This window comes from Schistocerca gregaria, chromosome 1, assembly GCF_023897955.1.
Source record: "Schistocerca gregaria isolate iqSchGreg1 chromosome 1, iqSchGreg1.2, whole genome shotgun sequence".
NCBI classification, from domain to species: Eukaryota; Metazoa; Arthropoda; class Insecta; order Orthoptera; family Acrididae; genus Schistocerca; species Schistocerca gregaria.
Genome location: NC_064920.1, coordinates 376346037 through 376359953, shown reverse-complemented (window position 1 = coordinate 376359953; position 13917 = coordinate 376346037). Strand labels below are relative to the sequence as shown.

General features: G+C 40.8%; 1 protein-coding gene across 4 annotated transcripts in view; it reads right to left on the bottom strand.

The window, feature by feature from the left end:
* The window catches only part of LOC126347417 (aftiphilin), a 62579-nt gene extending 53325 nt beyond the window's left edge, over nt 1–9254 (bottom strand). Inside the window, exons 1-4 of one of the 4 annotated variants that reach the window (XM_050002270.1) lie at nt 8844–9077; nt 8731–8762; nt 8353–8530; nt 6442–7517 (exon numbers count right to left, since the gene is read on the bottom strand). In XM_050002270.1, coding sequence (XP_049858227.1) covers nt 6442–7517; nt 8353–8485 — 1209 coding nt within the window. In that variant the 5' untranslated portion in view covers nt 8486–8530; nt 8731–8762; nt 8844–9077. Of the gene's footprint in view, nt 1–6441; nt 7518–8352; nt 8531–8730 lie in introns of all 4 variants that reach the window. The other 3 variants (XM_050002269.1, XM_050002268.1, XM_050002273.1) reach the window with 3 other exon arrangements.
* Between the last annotated feature and the right edge of the window lie 4663 nt (nt 9255–13917).

Genomic DNA, 13917 nt, shown 5'->3' with positions numbered 1-13917 from the left:
TTGGTTATTATAATCACTTTGAGTGACAATGCAGGCATTATTACCAAATAAGAAGGAAGAAAGGAAAATTAGGATTAAATCTCCCATCAATGCCATGGTCGTTAAATGAGAGGGAGAGCTTGCTCAGGCTGTAGAAGAAAACAGGCCATGTCCTTTTCAAAGGTACACTTCTGGCAATCCTATAAGACCTTTGCTTGTTAACCTATTACTACTACTCCTCTGCCTAGGGTGGAGTTATCAGATAGCTCATGAAGGCATTATTGGAGCCCCCATGCTCTGTTAGTTGTTAATGTTAATTTTCAAAACCAGTTCTCCCACGTCTTTTTCAATTAGGTAATTAATAGTGTGCTCTGCTCCAGATTGTCCTGCAAGGTAACTTGCTTGTCACAATACAAGACAAGTTGACTGTCTGCCATGTAAGTAAACAAATGATACAGTTTAGACGTACAAAAGTGTACACCTGTGACAAGCTGTATGCCAGACTGGAGTTGAAACCCAAATCCCTGTCTCTCATGTAAAATGCTCTAGCATCTAAAAATCTGAGCACATCCCACAGACTGACTTAAAAGCTGCAATTTGCTCCTAGTTCCTCACCGCACCTTCCAAACTAATCAATGGAAATGTTGTTGAGTTGCTCAAGTAACTGAAATGGGAACCACAGAGAAAAGGATTACATTCTTGTATTTAATTCCTGGTAAATTTAAAAGACCAATATTTTGGACACATGGTGAAGCAGTTTACCGCCTCTATTTCACTTTTGTTCCAAAAAAGGAAGGAAGGAAGAGCAGAGTTTTAAACTTTACAATGATGACAGAATGAGTGTAAACTCAGAACAAAGGAACCACCTCTGCATTCATTCTAACTCATTGAGGGAAACCATGAAAAACCTAAACAGAAACAGCTAGATAGAAATTTGAACCCCAGTCCTCTCAAAAACAGGTTCTGTGTCTTAGCCACTTAACTATCTCACTCGGTTTTGAGTAATGACCACACGAAAATACGAGTATATAATTATGGCCCAACAGACTGTTTTGCTTATTCCATCCACAAATAAAACAGACTACAGACCAGCTAGCAATAGTAAGAGGTATCCACTCACGAGGTGATGCACAGTGAGAATATGAAGACAAATTAGTAAATCTATTGAAACTCTACGAAAAAATGGGAAATTTTCTTAAGGGGCTGAATTTTTATCAAATACGGTGCCAGTAATGGTTGTGTTTACAGTTTCAAACAGATGTAATGCGAGACTGGCATTACATTTTTCATGGAAATGGACAACGATTAGTATCAGACAGCAATATTATGCTGTACATAAAATAAAATGGATTGCGATTGAGATGCAGTCCAAGTTGACAGAAGCTAACAGAAATTCTGCCACAGATTCAAGACCTTTTATTACTGGGTGAATGAAGTAAACACAGATGTACGAGCAGTGCAGATTTGGTACATTATGGTCATACAATTGAGGTTTCTTCTGAAGAAGCACTGGATACAATGCATGATATTGTGGTTGAAGACTATTGCCTTTAAATTTATATTACTGTCAAGACATTTGGTATCTCACATACAGAGTTACATAAGATTCTGGTGACAGCAACTGCAGTAATGGAATTTTCATAATTTCATGATAATTTACTGCAAAAAGTGTGCATCATCGTTAGCTCCTACACTGGAACAATAATGACTTGTTCACAAAATGAGTTGGTCAGGAAGTGTGCTTTCAGCTGCTCACACATTTGCCACTGTGAAGGGCAGGAATCAGAGTAAAGTTTCAAAACAGTTCCACATGCATCCTCTGTCACAAGTGACTTCTGTTTTCTAATCCCAAAATTAAGCAGCATTAGAAGCAAAATGGATTATTATTATTATTATTATTTTAATAGAAGGCTATTCAAATAATAACACAATAGTTCTCTACACACTCACTGCAAATCAATTTTCAAAAAGCTGAAAATACTAATAATACCTTCATTATATCTACACAAACACGCTGTGTGTGTCTGAGTCCATCTTGCAGATTTACTGATAGATGCCAACTTTCATGCCTAAAATACCCTAAATGTGTAGCACTCCATACTCAGTGAACAAAAAGAAGAAACACACAAAGGCATGTGAACCATATTGGTACAAAACTTTACAACTGACTGCCAGTCAACAATAGGTAGTTGGAAGATGAGAATCAATTTAAAACAGAATTTTAAAAAAAAATCAGCCCAAGCAATGTTTTCACTTGTTAAGTGACTATATAGGCCAATAAGATTTCCTGATAATGCTTACAAAAAAGTAAAATTGAAAATATTGTCTTATTTCCCTAAACCTTTTTGTTATATGGTCAAAAGAGAACAATCATGCGATGTAAAATCTTTACTGAATTACTGTAGTGTGTGTAAGATCTTGCTGTTTAGGGAGAACAAAAGTAAAGCCCTACAAAAAACCAACTATGCATTATTACAACATATAGAACTGTGTTACTATGCACTGAATGACCTTTTCTTATTTTGTTTGTAATTTGTGTACATATAAATATGTTCTATTTCCTTTAAGTGCTTTCTCTTAAATTTATATGTGCATTTGTACAACATTCATACAATATTCATTATCAATGGGCTGATAAATAAGATAATATAAATAAATTTGAACCAAAAGGGAAACCAGTTGTGATTAAGCAAGCTGGGATATTTTTACTTCTTGTTTTGCCATCTGCCTCCTTAAAATTCATTTTTTTTTTTTACTTTTAACTAATTACCATTAAAATACATGAGTAATAACATGCATCATCATTAAAGAGAAAGGTTGGCCCTCAGTTTTAAAGAATATAACACAAGATCGAATATTGTGGTTAGTTTTATCCATGTAGTTGATTTTCTAATTTATTTTGACTATTCCTAATTAATACTGATAAACATTTGGATGAACAACTAATGGTATTATTAAAGGGTCTATTTGGCTCTATTCGAAAACTTGTTAGCAGAGCCAACTCTTAATTAATTCGAAAGTAAGTCACAGTTTTGTCAAAAGTATCATACATCATAATGATGTTAATTTCATAATTTAAATAAATAATTTCACCTAACCCTTGCAACAGAAGAAATTGTTAAAATGAACAAGTTTTTTGATGTATCCAGTTAATTTAATGAGTTAAGCTTTAATTGTAATTTCTGTAAATTTAACTTCAAACAATGTGTAGTTTCAGTACCCATTATTGTGAGGATATATATGGGCCCAATTTTGCGTCCTGAGACAGTCAGTCCACGGCCGAGTTTCAGGCAAGAAATCTGTGTTGATAAGAACGACAACAATGAATAAACTTAACCATGGAATAAGTGTTACACCAACAGGCCGTGTGTTAAAGCAATTACAATGTCTCTTCAATTTATTTGAAAGATTGTGAAATGTGTGGTTAGATTTTTGCTGCTAGTAGATGTTCAATAGTAAACTATTGTAGCAGTATGTGGATGTTTGCCCACAAACTATTAATGAGGCTTATGAAAAGTTAAACAATAGTTCACTGCCCATATAACTGTATTACTGGGGGATTGTGAACAGTGAAAGTAAAGAACAGCGAAACACTACAGTGCGCCTGTCGGCTACATTATTTACAGTAGCCAGTGTCGAAATTACAAACCCCATTTTTCAGCCATTCAGCCAGTGTAGCAATGCAGTATGTCATCACTGAGGGCTATCAGCAAAGAAACAAAGCAAGCGAATGCCATCCAGTGTCTTCAGCACTACTCCATCTTGCTTGGGAAGAAAAAAAGATTGTCTATGTCCATTGTCAATATTGGTAAATCACTTTTTTTTAGTGGGGGGGGGGGGGGGGGAAGGTATAAGATTGAAGTGAATGGTGAATGGGGCAGGTGGGGTCTGGACCCAGTCAATAGATATTCATCTTCTAGTAGGTGCACATTAAATCACTTTCAGCAATAGGGTTTCTTTTTGGCATATTTCATATAACTGATGTTCTACAGCTGTATAAATAATATTATTGCAACTGGTAAATGAAGGTTTTAATATCAAATTACGATCAGTCTTCAAGAATGAAATTTTCACTCTGCGGTGGAATGTGCACTGATATGAAACTTCCTGACAGATTAAAACTGTTTGCTGGGCTGAGACTCGAACTCGGGACCTTGGCCTTCTGCGGGCAAGTGCTCTACCAACTGAGCTACCCAAGCATGACTCACGCCCTGCCCTCACAGCTTTAATTCCACCAGTACCTCATCTCCTATCTTCCAAACTTCGCAGAGGTTCTCCTGCATACCTAAGGTCCTGAGTTCGAGTCTCGGCCCAGCAAACAGTTTTGATCTGTCAGGAAGTTTCATGATCAATCTGGTTCTTTCTGTCTGTAGAAAAAAAAAGAAGGAAGGAGAAGAAAATTAGTTGTATCCTACCTAAAGGTACACAACTCTGTCTTATAATTTAAGTAATTTGTAATATCATCGAAAACCTAAATCTGCATGGGCTCATGAGAATTTGAAATTCTAGCATTCAATAAGCGTGTCAGTTTCGGTAACCATCAGATCACTTTGCTCAGTATAATTCAACAGTTAAATATAGCATTTGTACACGAGTTAAGCAATATCAGTGCTATTGGAAAATATAATTCTAAAGTTCCTCATCACAGTCTCTGTTCATTCGCAAAATAAAAGACTGTGGTACCACCAGCCAGCTTTGGTCCATGAAGTTTACTCTGTTCGGCAATCCTGACTTAGGTTTTCGTGAATCATTTCACGCAAATGCTGGGGCAGTTCCTCATACAATTATAGAGTTCCTGTGTGTACATATATTTTGAGCTATTTATTTCCACTGTATTACAATGACAAATCCTAAACCATTGTGAGACTATCCATGGATGAATAAATGCGTAAATAAAATAACTGATTCAATACGAGAGTAACATCAGTTATTTTTCCTGGCCAACCTATGCACTGTTGCAATGATTGGTGTGTGACAAAAAATGATAAGCCATATCTTGGTTTGATCTCACATCACAATGACATGATAAAAGTCATGTTGGCAGTCCCCTGCAGAAATATCGAACCATGCTGCCTCTATAGCACTCCATAATTGCAAAAGTGTTGCAGGTGCAGATTTTTTTTTGCACGAACTGCTCTTTTGATTATGTCCCATAAATGTGTACTGGAATTCATGTCAGGAAAGAATGTTCTTCAAACCAATCGTGAACAAAAGTTCCATCAATGCTTGAAACATTAAGTCCATGAATGATTGCAAATGGTCACAAAGTAGTTCACCTGTGTCAGAGGACACAGACTGTTCTATGTAAACATGACCCACACCATTATGGAGCCTTCACCAACATGCACAGTGCCTTATTGACAACTTCCGTTCATGGCTTTGTGGGGCCTTTGGCACATTCTAACCCCACCATCAGCTCTTACCAATTTAAATTGGGACTCACCAGACCAAACTACAGTGCTCCAGTCGTCTAGAGTCCAATCGATACAATCACAAGCCCAGCAGAGCCACTGCAAGCGATGTCGTGCAGCAAGCAAAGGTATTCACGTCAGTCATCGACTGCCATAGCCCACCAACAACAAATTTCGCTGCACTATCCTAATGGATACATTCCTCACATGACCCACATAGATTTCTGTGGTTGTTTCACAGAATGCTGCTTGCCTGTTAGCACTGACACCTCTCCGCGAACGCCACTGCTTCTGGTTATTAAGTGACCTGGTCATCGGCTGCTGTGTTGTTTGTAGTGAGAGGTAATTCTTGAAATGTGGTATTCTCGACACTGCGTATTACAGATTATTGAATTCCCTAATGATTTATGAATTGCAAGGTCCCCTGCGTATAGCTCCCATTACTTTCCCGCATTCAATGTCTGTTAATTCCTGTTGTGCAGCCATAATAATGTCAGAAATCTTTTCACATGAATCACCTGTGTACAACTGACAGCTCTGACAATGCACTGCCCTGCACTACCTCGTGTGCATGATATTACCACCATAGGTATGTAAGCTTATAGCTATTCCATGACTTTTGTCTAAACTGTATGCTATTCTTTACCAACTTGGGTTGACCACTTTTGAGGTCAGAAGGTGCAAAGCATATGCTACGTTTAATAGGATGATGATGAGTAAATAAACCAATCTTCAGTTAAACTACTGCTTCCTTCCCGTAAAGAAAGTGTAAAACACAAAGTCTATCTCCCTAAATGCATTGACCTTAAAGATAAGCATCTGACACATAGATAAAATGGAAGTGACATACAATTTGATGTTTACAAAGAAAGACAATCACTCCTATAACTGTTAAACTAACAACAGTGATGGCAATTATGTTCATAACTATGATCTGAATTGGCTTCTTCCAGTCTGGGCAAGACCCATTTCAGTTTGGCAACACGAGATAAAAATGATTTGCTCATCATAGGAAAGTATACCATAAATTATAAGCCACTATTTCAGATACCTGTGTACTATCTTCTTTGGGTTTAACACTGGATGAGAACTCTACTGCTTCAAAATCTCCAAAATCATCATCAGCCAGCATGGAATCTGGGATCACATCATGTAATTGGGTAGCTGAAGCATCAACCCAGTCTGTCCTTCCACTTTCTCCACTTTGTGGTTCCGGGAAGAAAGAAGATTCTTCACGCACTGATGGTCTCTCTGTTGATGCCCCATTACCTCTATTTGGTCTTTCACTGTCACTACTGTTTCCAGATTCAATATAAGCCACTTTATCAAATTTTAGGTCCTCCAGTTCTTCCTCTGGCAATTCAGTTACATTATGGAAAACACCAAACTCATCAGAACTGCTGTCATGGTAGGAAATACCTTCCAACTTCTCAATTTCAGACACCACTAGTCCAGAAAAATTTTCACTTTCACAACTAAAGTTTGTAGTGTCTTTCACAGACTCACTAAGGTCCAATTTCAGAGGCAATGGTTTGATGAGTGTGTCACCCTCAACCACTACTGAAAAGTCAGAGGAAGTAAATAAACTATCTTGTGATTCACACTCTTCAGGAGTTGGTCCACCTGCTGATGTCACAAAATCATCATTGTACTTAATACTTTCACTTACAGGTTCTTCAGTCACAGTACTTGCAACAGGGAATTCTGTGACTACACTGCTGTTTGTATCTGAATCCGTTATTTCTGAAAGCAATGTGCTCCCTTCAATGTTCAGAGCTGACAGTCCGGGAATGGAAGACTTTGAATTAGCAATGTCATCAGGAGTACAGTGTGATGTATCTCCTAATGAATTTACAAGATCTGCACCATTTCTATCATTTAGTTCTTGCTGACTTTTACTGTATGCTTCTTTAAGGTCTGTTTCATGTTGTGAAACAGAATTAACAATAGATATATCCTGATGACCATTGCAGCTTTGAGTTATGCTAGTATAAGATTCCATTTGTTTATCAATTTGTTTCATATCAGGGGCTTCTGTTTCTTGCATGATTGTAGGAATTCTGGTTTGTGCAGTAACATTTCCTCTGCATGTTACATTACCATCAGTCTGTTGATTTCCAGTAACACCTGAAAAGTTCAACATGATCTATTAATACAGAAGCAGCAATACTATCAATATTATTAGCTTTGTATACAGTACTTACAAAGCTAGAACATTATGATAGAATAGGTAGCAGCATACTACAGTGGCTTCGATTTTTGAAACCTGACATCAGATCAACAATACTTATATTAAACCATTTTGTCTAAATCCCGTCTGAAGTATGTGTTTATCAGCCATAGAAATATGTATAACAGGTGTGTACAACACAAATTAGTATGTAAGTACTTATGCGTTTATACAAAATTAAATGTTGTCCACCAATTTCTTGATGATTTGTGTGGCATAATGATATATACAGATAGTTTGCCCATAATTTCATCTGAATAGTGCATAGTGGTATATGTGGGTGATTGTCATGTTTGCTTGGGCAGAGCAGGGGTTATGGTTTTATAAAAATGAAGCATAAGAGCAAAATATAGTGTTCATATGTAGCTTGTACCTCTCAAACGCCACCAAAGGAACTGGGAAACTGAAAACATCGCTTTAGACAGACTGACTAGAATCAGCTTCTTTACCCAAGATAGTATGAAGAATTTTACAGCAATCACTTCCCAACAACCAAAATCAAGAGTTTCACTTGTAATATCGTTTTATTTTAAATGGAATTTAACCCACACATGGTTTACTAAGACTGACAGTACAACATCAGTTCATTTTTAACATTACCCCTTTCAAAAGCTGAAGTTTGTTAGCTGTCACTCTGTTGATCCCTCCACTTACACTACATTGGTAAACAATAAACGAAATGATAATATGTGGAGAATAATGTTCCATCATAATTTCTGCTACTTGAATTACCTGTGGCGTTAAATGACAAATCTCCCATCGAAAAATCACCAAAGTCGTCGTCGTCATCATCATCATCTTCATCAGGATTGTCATCCAAGGGCGGAGGTGATGATGACACCATTGGTGGTATTATGTTTGACATGGTGATGTACTTACACAAAACTTAAGTTCAGTGTGAAGTATCCATCTGAAATCACCACATAAGTTCATGGAACGTGGAACACGTAAAAGACAATTTGGCATATGCCAAGGTAAGCCCTTCATTTATACACACAAACGAACGTCACATGGCATTACACAGAAAACTAGTAAGTTCCGCATGCCAACATAAAACACAAGTCAAGAAGCTTTACATATTTTTTTCTTCAGAAGCCTTGTGGCGCTTACCTCACAGGTATTGGAATCTAGATTAATACTGACTGCGAACAGAAAATAGAACATGTATCTTAATTATGACATTACACACTTTCTATCGATTCACCACATTACACATATCCTACATTATCTGTCGTAAACACAGCAGACATATGACATTTCTCAATCGCATTCCATTCGATCAAACTTGGGGAGATCGATGTCGATGAAAATCAATGTCGACATAAACTGGAGACTTTTCATGAATCTTTATTGCAATAGTACTATCCGGATTAGGAAAGATAACGCAGCTGTTGTTCTTGACATATCATATAATCAGTTACAGTTCACAAATAGTTCTCTTCATTCTATATGTATTACCAACGGCGCAGACAAGTCATACCGCATGAACCCTTATTTTTTAGCGGATATGAGACGTGCGCAACCCTGGAAGTTTGAGTCGCAAGTCTGGACAAAATCGTTCAAATCCGCTTGCGTAAATCACACATGCGTATACAAAGCTTAGCATGTGGAATGGTAATAGTCGTAAATCTGGCGCACGAGAGATGTCTTAGTTGTTTGTTAAGTATACTCTGTAAGTGCTCACTGAATTCTAAAACGCCTGAAACATGTATGTGCTGTAGACATTGTACTTTCATTGAAATGTTTAGAAGACACAAATTTTTGTGGGCAGTTAACAGCAAGCAATAAAGCCATCGGATTAGAAGGCAGTTATAGCAGACAGATGAAAAGTGACAAAAAAATGTTTGTGGACTATTCAGGCTATCGTTGTGGCCGATCCATAGCCTCCGGCTCCTCCCCAGCTACTCGGCGATAGAGAATCACGGAGATAAACGGCCGCGCCCAGGAAGTAGTAGCTGTGGCCAGCCAGACAGCCGGACCCAGCAACAACACAATGCAGACTTTCAGCGAGATGCACGAAATCAGCATAAAGAAATTTTTCAACAAAGTAGCTCTCATACTCAAAGAGACTGACGACGAGAGAAAAGATATCAACATGTAATGGCAAAAGCCGACAAAACCTGAAAGAAAAGGCGTCAGGAAGGGCCAAGAAAACCCTTAACGGATGGATACATCTGCTGCAGAAGTGTCAGACACGCCAGCCTCAAAAACGAAAACGCCCACCAGCAAACCCGAGGACGTGGACGTCATCCTATCGCCTGACTGGCTACAGCACACATCTGCCCTGCCCCCGCAAAGTGCGTGACGCCCACCACTGTGAATGCAAGGTAAAACAATGCACAAATCCTCTCATGGAATGTGAACAGAATGAGTTTCTCAGTGAAATTAGACGCACTTTCAGATCTCTTGCACCATAGAACGTCAGACAGAGTTTTCAGCAACACTGCACAGTGGTTAGCACACTGGACTTGAATTCGGGAGGACGACGGTTCAATCCCATCCTGATTTAGGTTTTCCGCGATTTCCCTAAATTGCTCCAGGCAAATGCCGCGATGGATCCTCTGAAAGGGCACAGCCGACTTCCATCCCCGTTCTTCCCTGATCCGATCAGACCGATGACTATACTGTTTGGTCTCTTCCCGCAAACAACCCAACCCAACTCAGCAACACTGACTCTGAAACCCGATGAAGGATGGCTATTATGGTCAGAGAAGAAATAGAAACATGAGAACCGAAACTAATGGTAGACGGAAGCAACATAGCAGTAGTAATAGCAGGAAAGCTGTTCATAAACATATATGCACCGTCGGGGACAAGAACAACAGTGCAATAAATCAGTTCTTCAACCAACGCATTTTCGAACTCCACCCACACAATAACAACAATCTTCTGCTAGGGGAGATATTAATTGCGTTGCCGCGCCAGAAGACCAGATCCCAGTACTGAATCTACACTCCTGGAAATTGAAATAAGAACACCGTGAATTCATTGTCCCAGGAAGGGGAAACTTTATTGAAACATTCCTGGGGTCTGATACATCACATGATCACACTGACAGAACCACAGGCACATAGACACAGGCAACAGAGCATGCACAATGTCGGCTCTAGTACAGTGTATATCCACCTTTCGCAGCAATGCAGGCTGCTATTCTCCCATGGAGACGATCGTAGAGATGCTGGATGTAGTCCTGTGGAACGGCTTGCCATGCCATTTCCACCTGGCGCCTCAGTTGGACCAGCGTTCGTGCTGGACGTGCAGACCACGTGAGACGACGCTTCATCCAGTCCCAAACATGCTCAATGGGGGACAGATCCGGAGATCTTGCTGGCCAGGGTAGTTGACTTACACCTTCTAGAGCACTTGGGTGGCACGGGATACATACGGACGTGCATTGTCCTGTTGGAACAGCAAATTCCCTTGCCGGTCTAGGAATGGTAGAACGATGGGTTCGATGACGGTTTGGATGTACCGTGCACTATTCAGTGTCCCCTCGACGATCACCAGAGGTGTACGGCCAGTATAGGAGATCGTTCCCCACACCATGATGCCGGGTGTTGGCCCTGTGTGCCTCGGTCGTATGCATTCCTGATTGTGGCGCTCACCTGCACGGCGCCAAACACGCATACGACCATCATTGGCACCAAGGCAGAAGCGACTCTCATCGCTGAAGACGACACGTCTCCATTCGTCCCTCCATTCACGCCTGTCGCGACACCACTGGAGGCGGGCTGCACGACGTTGGGGCGTGAGCGGAAGACGGCCTAACGGTGTGCGGGACCGTATCCCAGGTTCATGGAGACGGTTGCGAATGGTCCTCGCCGATACCCCAGGAGCAACAGTGTCCCTAATTTGCTGGGAAGTGGCGGTGCGGTCCCCTACGGCACTGCGTAGGATCCTACGGTCTTGGCGTGCATCCATGCGTCGCTGCGGTCCGGTCCCAGGTCGATGGGCACGTGCACCTTCCCCTGTCCACTGGCGACAACATCGATGTACTGTGGAGAACTCACGCCCCACGTGTTGAGCAATTCGGCGGTACGTCCACCCGGCCTCCCGCATACCCACTATACGCCCTCGCTCAAAGTCCGTCAACTGCACATACGGTTCACGTCCACGCTGTCGCGGCATGCTACCAGTGTTAAAGACTGCGATGGAGTTCCGTATGCCACGGCAAACTGGCTGACACTGACGGCGGCGGTGCACAAATGCTGCGCAGCTAGCGCCATTCGACGGCCAACACCGCGGTTTCTGGTGTGTCCGCTGTGCCGTGCGTGTGATCATTGCTTGTACAGCCCTCTCGCAGTGTCTGGAGCAAGTATGGTGGGTCTGACACACCGGTGTCAAAGTGTTCTTTTTTCCTTTTCCAGGGGTGTATTTGAAGAGCTGCAAGATCTGATAAGGCGTCTAAAACTCGGCAACTCATGGCGTTTGCACAACAAATAAAACATGGAGTTTACCTTCTACTACAATAGGGGGTAAAGCAGATTAGACAGGGTGTACACAAGCAAAAAATTTGTCGCCCCTGTATCACACATAGAAGTCTGCCCAGTGATCTTATCTGATCACTGTGCATACGAGAGCAAAATTCACCTACCATGAAGAAGGATCCCTGGTCAGAAAGCGAGACGGAAAATAAAAGGAGACGTTAGGATGATATTCAGAAGGGTACACTCATACAATTCCACTATAGAGTGGTGGGCAGAACTTGCCAAGGCAGCAATCAGAAGATCACTGATCAGATACAGTGCGGGAAAAGCTTCCTGGAAGAACAGCATGGCAGACTTCTACGCACTGTGTCTAAAAGACGCACTGAACGTCCCTACAGACGACCCACACTACCTGACATGCGTGAGTGGGTTGGAAGCACGTCTCCTAAACATCAAATGACAGCGAATGAAAGGCTTTATCGCTCATAGCCAAGCAAACGGTATCATCAAGGATGAACCTGTCACACTTAGTCAGGGAAAGGCAAAGGTACAACAGCAAAGTCATTACTGAACTCCGTGACAGTATGGAAACAAACTGCCGACTAAGCGAGAAATCCTACACCACGTAGAATATCACTTCAGAGAAGTCTTCAGAAGCGGATAGACGGACGACGCCGAAACGACAGACATCCTACTAGAAACACGTTGGAGCAAGAGGAATGAAGACAACATCCTGACCGAAAAAGTTACTGAGGACGTGGTGAGAGCCATCCTCAAAAACAGCACAAACGGCACCGACTGGATCCCCACGGAATTCTACAGCCACCTCTTGGACCTAGTAAGCGGATTCCTAACCGAAATGGCAAACGAAATTTTAAATGGGGCAGCAGTACCAGCCTCCCTCGTGGAAGGGACAGTATTCTCTCAAAGAAATAGAAATCGAAACAGATCGAGGAGTTCAGAACCATACTGCTGATGAATGCAGACTACAAGATTGCCGCAAAATGCCTTGCAGAAAACATTAATGTTGGAATTGTGTGAACAATATATTTCGTGTGAGACGGTGGCGAAACCTCTCTAGTGCTATTGTACACTCATGCGTTTTATGTGTCTAATATAATGTTCCTTGGTTGTTGTCTTTGGTGGAAGTGCAAATATAGTTACTGGCACTAAATTTCTTTTCCTCACTATTACTTATTCAACTGTGTCGACTCCAATAGGGTATTGGCCCAGCGATGTATTTGGAATAAGTGTAGCCATGATATAGTAATGAGAAAGTATTAGAAAAGTTCCAAGTAGTGCACTTGCGTGAAGTGTGAGTTACCCTTAAAAGACGAACGCAACTCTTTAGGTATTATTCTTTACACTAAAAAAGATCAAAGTTACTGTTAAAATGAGCGAAACACAAATTCTGCAATCGAAAGACTTACGAGTCGCGAAAACTATGCAATGTGGGAATTGGAAGTAGAAGTGTACAGGTGTCGTTTGAAAAGTCCGTGCAAAAACAAAAACTACTTACGTGTTTGTTACAAACCTTTTTTATTTTTCGACATAGTCTCCTTTTAGACTTATACACTTCGTCCAACGCTGTTCTAATTTGTTGATCCCTTCGAATAATAGGAATTGTCCAAGTCTGCAAAATAACTATTAGTTACTGCAACCACCTCCTCATTTGAATAAAATCGTTGTCCTGCCAGCCATTTCTTCAAATTGGGGAACAAATAGTAGTCGAAGCGAGCCAAGTCTGGAGAACAGAGGGGGTGTGAAACGAGTTGGAATCCTGTTTCCATTAATTTTGCGACCCCAAATGCTGAGGTGTGTGCTGGTGCATTGTCGTGATGGAAAAGGACTTTTTGCGGTCCAATCGCTG